Source organism: Trachypithecus francoisi, unplaced genomic scaffold, assembly GCF_009764315.1.
Source record: "Trachypithecus francoisi isolate TF-2019V2 unplaced genomic scaffold, Tfra_2.0 Lachesis_group0, whole genome shotgun sequence".
Classification (NCBI taxonomy): domain Eukaryota; kingdom Metazoa; phylum Chordata; class Mammalia; order Primates; family Cercopithecidae; genus Trachypithecus; species Trachypithecus francoisi.
The window spans coordinates 16,802,721-16,816,171 of NW_022681453.1; the positions used below are offsets into that span (position 1 = coordinate 16,802,721).

At 45.7% G+C, this 13,451-nt stretch overlaps 1 protein-coding gene across 5 annotated transcripts in view; it reads right to left on the reverse strand.

The window, feature by feature from the left end:
• The window catches only part of QRICH1 (glutamine rich 1), a 68,825-nt gene that overhangs the window by 44,446 nt on the left and 10,928 nt on the right, over positions 1-13,451 (reverse strand). For all 5 annotated transcript variants that reach the window (XM_033206798.1, XM_033206809.1, XM_033206816.1 and 2 more), the window contains one exon: positions 4,903-5,232. In XM_033206798.1, the coding sequence (XP_033062689.1) occupies positions 4,903-5,211 (309 nt within the window). In that variant the 5' untranslated portion in view covers positions 5,212-5,232. The remainder of the gene's footprint in view (positions 1-4,902; positions 5,233-13,451) is intronic.

Sequence of the window (13,451 nt, forward strand, 5' to 3'; positions counted from 1 at the left end):
GCATCCCATAAGTTAGAAATTTGCGATAAGACTTTTAGAACTACTTAAGACAAAAAAGCCTCAAGTAGAAAATTATTATTATTTATGATTATTTTTTTTTTGAGATGGAGTCTCGCTTTGTCACCCAGGCTGGAGCGCAGTGGCATGATCTTGGCTCATGGCAACTTCCACCTCCCAGGTTCAAGCAGTTCTCTGCCTCAGCCTCCTGAGTAGCTGGGATTACAGGCGCCTACCACCATGTCTGGCTACTTTTTTGTATTTTTAGTAGAGACAGGGCTTCACCATCTTGGCCAGGCTGATCTTGAACTCCTGCCCTTGTGATCCACCCACCTCGGCCTCCCAAAGTGCTGGGATAAGAGGCATGAGCCACCACGCCCAGCCAAAAATTATTTTTTAAAGAAAAAAAGGATGTTTCCTCCAATTACACTTATAACTTGCATTAATAGTTGATAATCTGTGTGGGCGAAGGGACCATAAAGAGCATTCTAAAAGGTTAGCTAAAATACAGATCCATGGGGGGAAATTTTTTTTTTTTTTTTGGGAAATCAAGTATTCTCAAGCGATCCTTCCACCTCAGCCTCTTCAGCAGCTGGGATTACAGGTGTGTACCACTACACCCAGCTAATTTTATTTTTAGTAGAGACAAGGTCTCACTATGTTGCCCAGGCTGGTCTTGAATTCCTGAACTCAAAGGATCCTCCTGCCTCAGTCTCCCAAAGTGTTGAGATTACAGGTATGAGTCACTGCACCCAGCCTATGATTCGTACTCAAAAGGGCAGTAACAATGATCATCAAACTAATGTATCTCTAACTTGCTCATCAAGCTAATGTGAGCTCTAAGTATACATATGTGTATGTGTGTGTTTTGAAGTCTCTAGTCAATTCCCAACCTTTAGTTCTAAAGCTACCCCAGCAGACTTCTACTCTGTGTATCCTCTACTTCTCAGCTTAGATCGGCCCCACTTTCCCCAAAAGTTCTTTCCTACGTGTATTCGTCACCAAATTTTTTCTTTTTTCTTTTTGAGAGTTTCACTCTTGTTGCCCAGTCTGGAGTGCAATGGCGTGATCTCAGCTTACTGCAACCTCGGCTTCCCAGGTTCAAGCAATTCTCCTGCCTTAGCCTCCGAGTAGCTGGGACTACAGGCGCCTGCCAACATGCCCAGCTAATTTTAGTGTTTTTAGCAGAGATGAGGTTTCACCATGTTGGCCAGGCTGATCTCAAACTCCTGACCTCAGGTGATCCGCCCGCCTCACCCTCCCCAAGGTGCTGGGATTGTAAGCATGAGCCACCACACCTGGCCTTGCATCACCTAATTCTGTCTACTTATTCTCTTTTATCAATTTCTTAGGTTTAGTGCTTTTCAAATGGTATTCATTTTTTCCAGCACTCTTAAAAATGCTTTGTTGTTCTGTTTTTTATAGAGACAGGGTCTTTCATTTTTGCTCAGGATGGAGTGCAGTGGCGTGATCACAGCTCACTGCAACTTCGGACTCCTAGGCCCAAGGAGTTGCTCTGCCTTCTGAGTAGCTGGGACTACAAGTGCACACCACCATGCTCAAACTAATTTTTGTGTTTTTCTGTAGAGATGAGGTTTTACCATGTTTCCCAGCCTGGTCTCAAACTCCTGGGCTCAAGTCATCTACATACTTCAGCTTCCCAAACATCTGGAATTACAGGTGTGAGCCACCATGCCTGGCCTGGCCAGAATTCTTTATTTTGTATTTATTTATTTATTTATTTATATATATATATTTTTTTGAGACGGAGTCTTGCTCTGTCACCCAGGCTGGAGTGCAGTGGCCGGATCTCAGCTCACTGCAAGCTCCGCCTCCTGGGTTCACGCCATTCTCCTGCCTCAGCCTCCTGAGTAGCTGGGACTACAGGCGCCCGCCACCACGCCCGGCTAGTTTTTTTTTTTTTTGTACTTTTTAGTAGAGACGGGGTTTCACCGTGTTAGCCAGGATGGTCTCGATCTCCTGACCTCATGATCCGCCCGTCTCGGCCTCCCAAAGTGCTGGGATTACAGGCTTGAGCCACTGCGCCTGGCCTATTTTTTAAAAGTATCTTTTTAGTCACTTAGGGAAAACATATATTCTCATGATTCTATCACACTGAATCTGTCTCATGGATGTCATTACATTTATGTTTCTTCTTTCATTTATATAGAGTTTAGGGAGAAAGACAATGTTACTGATCTCGACTGGTGGCTTTTCTTTTTTCTGAGACAGAGTCTGCTCTGTCATCCAGGCTGTGGTGCAGTGGTATGATCTCAATTCACTGCAACCTCTGCCTCCCAAGTTCAAGCACTGATCAGTTTATCTTGAACATAAAGTCTCAAAAGTCACTCCAAACTTAAATCCCCAAACTCACTGTCTTTTTTTTTTTTTTGAGACAGACTCTCGCTCTGTTGCCCAGGCTGGAGTACAGTGGTGTGACCTTGGCTCTCTGCAAGCTTGGCCTCCCGGGTTCACGCCATTCTCCTGCCTCAGCCTCCCGAGTAGCTGGGACTACAAGTGCCCGCCACCACACCTAGCTAATTTTTTGTATTTTTAGTAGAGACAGGGTTTCACTGTGTTAGTCAGAATGGTCTCGATCTCCTGACCTCGTGATCCACCCTCTTCGGCCTCCCAAAGTGCTGGGATTACAGGCTGAGCCACCGCGCCCAGCCCCAAACTCTTTAATCTTATAAGAAAGCAGGGCCAGGTGTAATGGCTTGTGCCTGTAATTCAAACACTTTGTAGTTGTAATCCAAACACCCACAAAGTGGGTGGCTTGCTTGAACTCAGGAGTCCCAATACCAGCCCAGTGGCCAGGTACAATGGCTCATGCCTGTAATCCCAGAACTTTGGGAGGCTGAGGCAAGTGAATTGCTTAGGGTCAGGAGTTCAAGACCAGTCTGTCCAACATGGCAAAGGAAACCCCATCTCCACTAAAAAAAAGTACAAAAATTGGCCAGCTGTGGTAAGAAAGAGGAGGTCAAAGCTGTAAATAAGCGCAGAATAATTTGAGCCAAAAAATCAGTCTTCTTTTCTCTTTTTTTTGAGACAGTGTCTCAATCCAGTCCCTTTCCTGTCCTTAGTGTAAAAGGCTGGAGTGCAGTGGCACAATCATAGCTCACTGCAACCATGACCTCCCAGGTTTAGGTGATCCTCCCACTTTAGCCTCCTGAGTACCTGGAACCACATGAGTGAGCCACAACTAGTTAATTTTTGTACTTTTTTACACACGAGATTTCGCCATCTTGCCCAGGCTGGCCTCAAACTCCTAGATCAAGGAATCCACTCACCTCAGCCTCCCAAAGTGCTGGAATTACAGGTGTGAGCCACGATACCTGGGCCAGCCTTCTTTTACTTACCTTTCCTGTACTTTTTCTTCCTTTTTTTTGAGACTGAGTCTCGCTCTGTCGCCCGGGCTGGAGTGCAGTGGCCGGATCGCAGCTCACTGCAAGCTCCGTCTCCCGGGTTTACGCCATTCTCCTGCCTCAGCCTCCGGAGTAGCTGGGACTACAGGCGCCCGCCACCTCGCCCGGCTAGTTTTTTGTAGTTTTTAGTAGAGACGGGGTTTCACCATGTTAGCCAGGATGGTCTCGATCTCCTGACCTCGTGATCCGCTCGTCTCGGCCTCCCAAAGTGCTGGGATTACAGGCTTGAGCCACCGCGCCCGGCCAACTTTTTCTTCCTTACAAAGACAAAACAAGGCTGGGTGTGGTGGCTCATGCCTATAATCTCAGCACTTTGGGAGGCCGAGGTGGGCAAATCACTTAAGGTCAGGAGTTCAAGACCACCCTGGAAAACATGGTGAAACCCCATCTCTACTAAAAATACAAAAATTAGCTGGGAGTGCCAGCTTGAACCCCCAGAGATGCAGATTGCAGTGAAACAAGATCGTGCCACTGCATTCCAGCCTGGGCAACAGAGTGAGGCTCTATCTCAAAATATAAGTAAATAAATATAAAAATAAAAGAGGCCAGCCATGGTGACTCACACCTGTAATCCCAGCACTTTGGGAGGCAGAGGCGGGCAGATCACAAAGTCAGGAGATCGAGATCACCCTGGCTAACACAGTAAAACCCCCGTCTCTACAAAAAACACAAGAAATTAGCTGGGCTTCGTAGTGGGTGCCTGTAGTCCCAGCTACTCGGGAGGCTGAGGCAGGAGAATGGCGTGAACCCAGGAAGTGGAGCTTGCAAGTGAGCCGAGATTGCGCCACTGCACTCCAGCCTGGGGCACAGAGCGAGACTCCATCTCAAAAAAAAAAAAAAAAATTAGCCGGGTGTGTTGGCAGGCGCCGGGAATCCCCCCTACTCAGGAGGCTGGGGCAGGAGAATCCATCCAGGGCCACAGTACCAGACTCCATCTCAAAAAAAAGAAGAAACAAAGAAATAAAACAACCCAGGTACAATGACATGGCAGCACCACAGAGTGTTGGTTTGCCTTGGAAAGCCAGTCCCCTACCATTACTGACATCGCCGCCGGTGGGGTCATGTGCTGGGACCGGGTTCCAGCGCAGAGAGCCCCTCATCCTGGGAAAAGGGGTGCTGTCAGAAAGGTGGTCGCCTCCTCACTCATCACGTGAGGCACGTTGAACCTGATGCTAAACAATTCATAGATGACCTGCTTCTCGGTTGGGGTTTCCTAGGTAGCTAAGCATATCCCTGGCTGCAATCTATTCAAAGTCAGCCCTTGACACTGGGGTTTGTTTAAAAAAAAAAAAAAAACTTAAAAAGGAAAAAATTTTTAGTCCACATTAACTTTGAAAATCTTAGTGTTAAATAGTTTCAGAGTCCCCCCTTAATGAAAATAACCTGTAACATCCATACACATGTGGTGATCCCACTAACTAAAACACTGACAACAAATAAAGTACATTAAACAGGCTGCACCTCAGCATTTCCCATATACCTGAACCTGCTGTGGCTGCTGAACCTGGATCTGCTGTTCTTGCTGGGTTTGTGGCTGAACACTGGTGGTGACTGGACAGGCAAGTTCAAGCAAAGACCCAGCCACTTCGGTGCTGTCTGTGTATATGCAGTTCCCACCCTGTTGGTACACCATGGTAGTGGTGGCTGTCTGCTGGAACTCCTGAAGGGCTTCTGGCCCCTTAGAGGCCAGTGAGTCCAGAAATTCCTTCATCCTGTGTTGCGGGACAGACCGTGCCTTTACTCGGATGTATTCTTCAAAGGAGATGGTGTTCTCCAGGGAATTATTCATATTGCAGAGTCCTTAGGGTTCCTAGAAATAAACAGAAGTCAAAATTATGTTACTGTTTTTAGCAGGAAATGCCCAGAAACAATTATCCTTGCACAAGACTGGAATATATTCAGGGCAGCTGTATACATATACAATAAAAAAATAAAGTTTTATTATACCACCTTATTTTTTCAATTAATGGATGTTTGAAAATTAAATCCATTAACATTTCTTAAATAAAACTATCACACTGAAAACAAAAAACAAACACATGCTTCACAATACTGGATGAAACAGGCTGAAAACACATTTCCCACCTAGCACTAGGTCAATCCCATCTTCTGTGCAGAGCCAAGCACTGGACAGTAAATGTCACATGCAAAACTGCTCTGTGACCATCACAGAGAGGACACCAAGCAAGGAGGAAGAAGCTAGGGGCAGGGATTCCTATGGATATGTTTTATTTCCAAGCATTTCCTATAGCAGAGATAGGTATGCCACCTAGTTGTGGCAAGACACAAGAGGCAGAGGATATGTTCTTCATCTCCCATCAGAAAATCCAAAAATCCTATTTTGCCATATGCTGCTCACATTCTTTTGCAACACAGCTTATTGGTTAAGAGCATGGACTCTGGAGCCGAGCTACCTGGGTTCAAATCCCAACTTTATGTTTCCTTCATTATTTAACTCTAGAAAAGTCCATTAACCTTAGTTTTCTTGTGAGTAAAATGGGGATACAATAGTACTTACCTCACAGTTGACATGAGGATTAAATAAGGCATTTAGAAAATCACCTAACACTAGGCTGGGCGCGGTGGCTCAAGCCTGTAATCCCAGCACTTTGGGAGGCCGAGACGGGTGGATCACGAGGTCAGGAGATCGAGACCATCCTGGCTAACATGGTGAAACCCCGTCTCTACTAAAAAATACAAAAAACTAGCCGGGCGAGGTGGCGGGCGCCTGTAGTCCTCGCTACTCGGGAGGCTGAGGCAGGAGAATGGCGTGAACCCGGGAGGCGGAGCTTGCAGTGAGCTGAGATCCGGCCACTGCACTCCAGCCCCGGTGACAGAGTGAGACTCCGTCTCAAAAAAAAAAAAAAGAAAAAGAAAATCACCTAACACATAGATAGCACTACATAAATGTAACTAATACTATTAAAATAATTCTGGGAAAAAAAGGTAAATAGTGCTTTAAATATCCAGGTCACTACTAAAATTCAGAAATAAATTCTACAAGTTTTCATCAGGTATTTATTTACCTTAAGAATTAACCTGCAGATGTAGACAGTTAACTGTCGCTGCTACCTTTGTACCATCCTCCCTTGATCAGCCAGACCTTCAGAACAAAAGTAGCAGCAGGATGAAAGAGTAACAGAAACCAAGCAAACGTTTTTGCCAAAAAGGATTCTCAGATAATTCTGAATGTCTGGAAAGGTGATTTGTTCCCTTGAGCAATCAGGCTAGATATCCTAGACTGACCAGATGCTCTACCTTACGTCACAGATACAAAATATGTGGGTTAAGCATCTCCTTTCTTCTACTCAGGCTCTAAATTCTTGGCAGACAAGACTATGTCTTGGTTCTCTCCCAACAGCTCACCCATGTTAGTTGCTTCATATATACCTGCTACATTTGAAATTCAATGTGGAACAGGAAGAATTATGATTTTTTTTTTTTTTTTTTTTTTGAGACAGAGTCTCATTCTGTTGCCCAGGATGGAGTGCAGTGGCACAATCTCGGCTCACTGTAAGCTCCGCCTCCTGGGTTCACCCCATTATCCTGCCTCAGCCTTCTGAGTAGCTGGGACTACAGGCACCCGCCACCATATCCAGTTAATTTTTTGTATTTTTAGTAGAGACGGGGTTTCACCATCTTAGCCAGGATGGTCTCGATCTCCTGACCTCGTGATCTGCCCGCCTTGGCCTCCCAAAGTGCTAGGATTACAGGCATGAACCACCACGCCCAGCCTTTTTTTTTTTTCAGATGGAGTCTCCCTCCGTCACCCAGGCTGGAGTGCAGTGGCGCGATCTCAGCTCACTGCATCCTCCCAGGTTCAAGTGATTTTCCTGCCTCAGCTTCCCAAGTAGCTGGGACTACAGGCACCCACCACCATGCCCAGCTAATTTATGTATTTTTAGTAGAGACTGGGTTTCGCCGTGTTGGCCCAGCTGGTCTCAAACTCCTGACTTCAGGTGATCTGCCCGCCTTGGCCTCCCAAAGTGCTGGGATTATAGGTATGAGCCACCCAATTCTCTCTGTAATATCCATAGCTTCATGGACTCAAGCAATCCTTCCACCTCAGCCTGGGCAACATGGAGAAACTCCATCTCTACAAAAAAATACAAAAATTAACTGGGTGTGGTGGCATGCACCTGTAGTCCCAGCTACTAGGGAGTCTAAGGTGGAAGGATTGCTTGAGTCCAAAGATCTAGGCTGCAGAGAGCCAAGATCACTCCAATGCACTCTAGCCTAGGCGACAGAACGTAACTCTCTTAAAAAAAAAATTATCAGCTGGTCACAGTGGTGCACATATGTAGTCTCAGCTACTCAGGAGGCTGAGGTGGGAGGATTGCTTGAGCCCAGATCTTTGAGCTGGGAAACCTAGAGAGACCTTCATCTGTAAAAAAAGTACTAATAATAGAATAAAATAACAATAACAATAAAGTTGTCGATGTCCACGTCACACATAAGGAAAGCATCAAGCCAAGCACACTTTGCCTAACTACAGATTCAGAGAAGGCTACTTGGTTTAGGTGATCCGAAAGCACTCATTTGCCACACTTGCACAGAATGTATCAAAGTTCCCCTTTGTTAACAGCATCACAGTAGGGATTTCCTTAAGAAGGCATCTTTCAGCCAGGTGCGGTGGCTCACACCTGTAATCCCAACACTTTGAGAGGCCAAGGTGGGCAGATCACCTGAGGTCAGGAGTTCAAGACCAGTCTGGCCAACAAGGTGAAACCCTGTCTCTACTAAAAATATAAAAATTAGCCAGGCGTGGTAGCAGGCATCTGTAACACCAGCTACTCAGGAGGCCAAGGCGGGAGAATGAGTCCAGGAGGCAGAGGTTGCAGGGAGCCAAGATTGTGCCATTGCACTCCAGCTTGGGCACCAGAGTGACACTCTACCTAAAAAAAAAACAGGCATCTTTCATAATAAAGATCCGTTAACATTACAAAGTTATGAAATTCTAATATCTAATCACACATACCCTTCTGCTCAAAAGGGGACAAAGGAGAGATTATATGAGCAGCCATTAACAGGTCCTCTACCATGCTGGTACATAATTTCAGTTTTTCACCTCCATTACAAAAGAGCAGCAGGTCAGTTGGAATTTACATTTCCTAAAATTTATTTTCTTCAACTGTCAGTTGTATTCACATAATATACTGAGACTGATTAAACTGTTAAAGCTACTACAAAAAGCAATTTTTTTTTTTTTTTAAGGTACAAAAGTAAAGTTTTTACATGCAGCACAAACCTTTTTTTGTCTCAAGTCTGGGAAAAGACAAATGAGTAAACACCAATACAAAGAAACACTGTTTCCTGATGGAGTAGATGGGAATTCAAAATCAAAACAAGACAAAAAAAAAAAAAAATTTTAAAAAAACACAAGAAAAAAAACAAAACACTGCAAACAAAGTTTACAGAACCGAAAAACCTTCATGACTATTGCCTAGTAAAGCCAGTCTCTATGATCCTCCTAGTAACCCTACTTCTCCTCACTCTTGTCTTTCAAGTTTCAGAAACTCAGAAGGGGCAGCTTAAACCTCACCTCAAGTCTGATATTAAGTGTAAAGGATAATTTCACCAACTTTTCTTACTAGAAACAAGCTTTCTTCAGTACTCAGTATAGAATTCCACCTAGTTTTTGTTTTGTTTTTGGAGGTTTATTCCGGGGTTGGGGAAAGGGATATGAAACTTAACTAAGAAAAACCATTCTAATAGTATAAAAAGATATAAAATAAGGCCGGGCGCAGTGGCTCACGCCTGTAATTCCAGCACTTTGGGAGGCCCAGGCGGGCGGATCACAAGATCAGGAGATCGAGACCATTCTGGCTAACACGGTGAAACCCCATCTCTACTAAAAATAGAAAAATTAACCAGGCGTGGTGGCGGGCGCCTGTAGTCCCAGGTACTCGGGAGGCTGAGGCAGGAGAAAGGTGTGAATCCGGCAGGCAGAACTTGCAGTGAGCCGAGATCGCGCCATTGCACTCCAGCTTGGGCGACAGAGCCAGACTCCATCTCAAAAAAAAAAAAAAAAAGATATAAAATAAAAAGTAAAAGCAGCTAAGTATGCTTTGACTTCTGGTTCTTGATCATGCCATTGCACTCCAGTCTGGGCAATAAGAGTGAAACTCCATCTCAAAAAAAAAAAAAAAAAAAGCCTAAACAAATTATACATAAACAAACAGCACTTTGGGAGGCCGAGGCCGGTGGATCACGAGGTCAGGAGATCGAGACCATCCTGGCTAACCCGGTGAAACCCCGTCTCTACTAACAAATACAAAAAACTAGCCGGGCGAGGTGGCGGGCGCCTGTAGTCCCAGCTGCTCGGGAGGCTGAGGCAAGAGAATGGCGTGAACCCGGGAGGCGGAGCTTGCAGTGAGCTGAGATCGGGCCACTGCACTCCAGCCTGGGTGACAGAGCGAGACTCCGTCTCAAAAAAAAAAAAAAAAAAAAAAAAAAAGCTAAAAATGCCGGACTCAGTGGCTCAAGCCTGTAATCCCAGCACTTTGGGAGGCTGAGATGGGCGGATCACTAGGTCAGGAGATCAAAACCATCCTGGCTAACACAGTGAAACCCTGTCTCTACTAAAAAAAAAACAAAAAAACTAGCTGGGCAAGGTGGCGGGCACCTGTAGTCCCAGCTACTCGGGAGGCTGAGGCAAGAGAATGGCGGGAACCCAGGAGGCGGAGCTTGCAGTGAGCTGAGACCGGGCCACTGCACTCCAGCCTGGGTGGCAGAGCCAGACTCCGTCTCAAAAAAAAAAAAAAAAAAAAAAAACTAAAAATCACCCTCCTTTCACCAAACCCTACCAATCACATCATACCTTTATGCCTCTACTTGTCGACTCATTTTTAGAGTATTGGCCAGGTGCAGTGGCTCAGGTCTCTAATCCCAGCACTTTTTGGGAGGCTGAGCCAAGTGGATCACCTGAGGGCAGGAGGAGATTGAGAATAGCCTGGCCAGCATGGTAAAACCCTGCCTCTACTAAAAATATAAAAATTAGCCAGGCATGATGGCACATGCCTGTAATCCCAGCTACTCAGGAGGCTGAGACAGGAGAATCACTTGAACCCAGGAGATGGAGGTTGCAGTGAGCTGAGACTGTACCATTGCCCTTCAGCCTAGGCAACAGAGTGAGATTCCGTCTTAAAAAAACAAAAAAATTGGAGTATCTATCTATGTAAGATCAGGAAACTAAAGTTCCACACCCCCAATTTTCTGTTGTTGGTTTCTTGAGACAAGGTCTTATTCTATCGCCCAGGATGGAGTGCAGTGGTATAGGACTACAGGCATGTGCCACCACGCCCAGCTAAATTTTATTTGTTGTAGAGACAGGGTTTTGCCATGTTGCCCACGCTGTTCTCAAACTCCTGGGCTCAAGAGATCTTCCCACCTCAGCCTCCCAAAGTGCTGGGATTACAGGCGTAAGCCACCATGCCTAGCCGAAGCCTTCTTTTTTTTTTTTTTTTTTTTTTTTGGAGACAGAGTCTTGCTCTGTAGCCCAGGTTGGAGTGCAGTGCAGTGGCATGATTTCTGCTCACTATAACCTCTGTCTCCCAGGTTCCAACAATTCTCCTGCTTTAAGTCTACCAAGTAGCTGGGATTACAGGCACACGCCAATATGCCCACCAGATTTTTGTATTTTTAGTAGAGACAGGGTATCACCATGTTGACTAAGCTGGTCTCGAACTCCTGACCTTGTAATCTGCCCGTCTTGGCCTCCCAAAGTGCTGGAACTACAGGCACCTGCCCCCACACCAGGCTAGTTTTTGTATTTTCAGTTGAGATGGAGTTTTGCTATGTTAGCCAGGCTGGTCTCAAACTCCTCGTCTCAAGCAATCTGCCCACTCTCCCAAAGTACTAAGATTACAGGCGTGAGCCACTGCCCCCAGCAACATGTCTTTTAGACAAACATTTAGCTAAGTGAAAATAACTTCTATTTAATCGATATTTTAGTTTTAGAATACAACATTTCATACCAAAGTCCAGAACGTATTTTTTGTCAATTAAGGTTCCAAAGATATAAAAATCATTCTGCTGCCTATGTCATCTCCAAATAAATCCTACCAGTCAGTATTTCTAGAATAGTACCTTTAAAAAGTTACCATAAGAAACACTAGTCCAAATATAAATTTATTTCCTGAGCAAACAGGCAAATAAGCTAGATATTCAGTTGTCAGAAAATATAAAAGCTTCAAAAAGTTACTTGCTATAAACCACCAAAATCCATTCTTTAAGCCTTTCATTAAAAAAAAAAAAAGCCTGGCGCAGTGGCTCACATCTGTAATCCCAGCACTTTGGGAGGCCAAGGCGGGTGGATCATGAGGTCAGGAGATCGAGACCACCTTGGCTAATACAAAAAATAAGTCGGGCATGGTGGCAGGTACCTGTAGTCCCAGCTACTCGGGAGGCTGAGGCAGGAGAATGGTGTGAACCTGGGAGGCGGAGCTTGTAGTGAGCTGAGACTGCACCACTGCACTCCAGCCTGGGCAACAGAGCAAGACTCCATCTCAAACAAACAAACAAAAAAAGGCTGGGTGCAGTGGCTCACGTCTGTAATCCTAACACCATGGACTTTGCGGGGCCAAGGCAGGCGGATTACCTGAGGTTGGGTGTTTGAGACCAGCCTGACCAACATAGAGAACCCCCGTCTCTACTAAAAATACAAAATTAGCTGGGCATGGTGGAGCATGCCTGTAATCTCAGCTACTCGTGAGGCTGAGGCAGGAGAATCGCATGAACCTGAGAGGTGGGGGTTGCAGTGAGCCAAGATCGCACCACCGTACTCCAGCCTGGAGACAGAGTGGGACTCTGTCTCAAAAAAAAAAAAAAGGAGGGGGGAGGGGGGCTGGGATGATGATGCATGCCTGCAGTCCCGGCTACTCAGAAGGCTGAAACAGGAGGATTGCTTGAGTAGTCCAGGAGTTCTGGGCTGTAGTGCGCTATGTCAATCAGGTGTCCACACTAAGTTCAGCATCAATATGGTGACTTCATGGGAGCAGGGAATCACCAGGTTGCCTAACAAGGGGTGAACCGACCCAAGTTGGAAATGGAGCAGGTCAAAACTTCCGTACTGATCAGTAGCAGGATCCTGTCTGTGGGCAGCCACTGCATTCCAACCTGGGCACCACAGTGAGATTCTATCTCTTAGAAATAATATTAATAATTTAAAAGACAAACAAGCTTGAGGTAGGAAACATTCCATAAAACCATTAGAAAATGTCAATACTAAGCTGAGCATGGTGGCTCTCACCTGTAGTCCCAGTTACTTGGGAAGCCGAGGCAGAAGGATGGCTTGATCCCAGCAGTTTGAGCCTGCAGTGAGCTATGATCATGCCACTGTACTCCAGCTTGGGTGACAGAGTGAGACTCTATCATTTATTCATAGATAATAAGTAAATAAGCAAGCAATTAAGTTAACAGGCTGGGCATGGTGGCTCAAGCCTGTAACCCCAATGTTTTGGAAGGCTGATGATCATCTGAGCCCAAGAAGATCATTTGAGCCCAAAAGTTTGAGACTAGTCTAGACAACATAGGGAAACCATCACTATCTCAATTTTTTTTTTTTTTTTTTTTTTTTGAGATGGAGGCTCACTCTGTCGCCCAGGCTGGAGTGCAGTGGCGTGATCTCAGCTCACCACAACCTCTGCCTCCTGAGTTCAAGCAATTCTCCTGCCTGAGTCTCCCAAGTAGCTGGGACTACGGGTGGGCAGCACCGCACCTGGCTAATTTTTTTTTCTTTTTCTGAGATGGAGTCTCACTCTGTCACCCAGGCTGGAGTACAGTAGCATGATCTTGGCTCACTGCAACCTCCACCCCCTAAGTTCAAGCAATTCTCCTGGCTCAGCCTCCTGAGTAGCTGGGATTACAGGCACCTGCCACCAAGCCCGGCTAATTTTTTTGTATTTTTAGTAGAGACAAGGTTTCACCATCTTGGCCAGGCTGGTCTTGAACTCCTAACCTCATGATCCACCCGCTTCAGCCTCCCAAAGTGCTGGGATTATAGGCGTGAGCCACTGCACCCGGCCCACA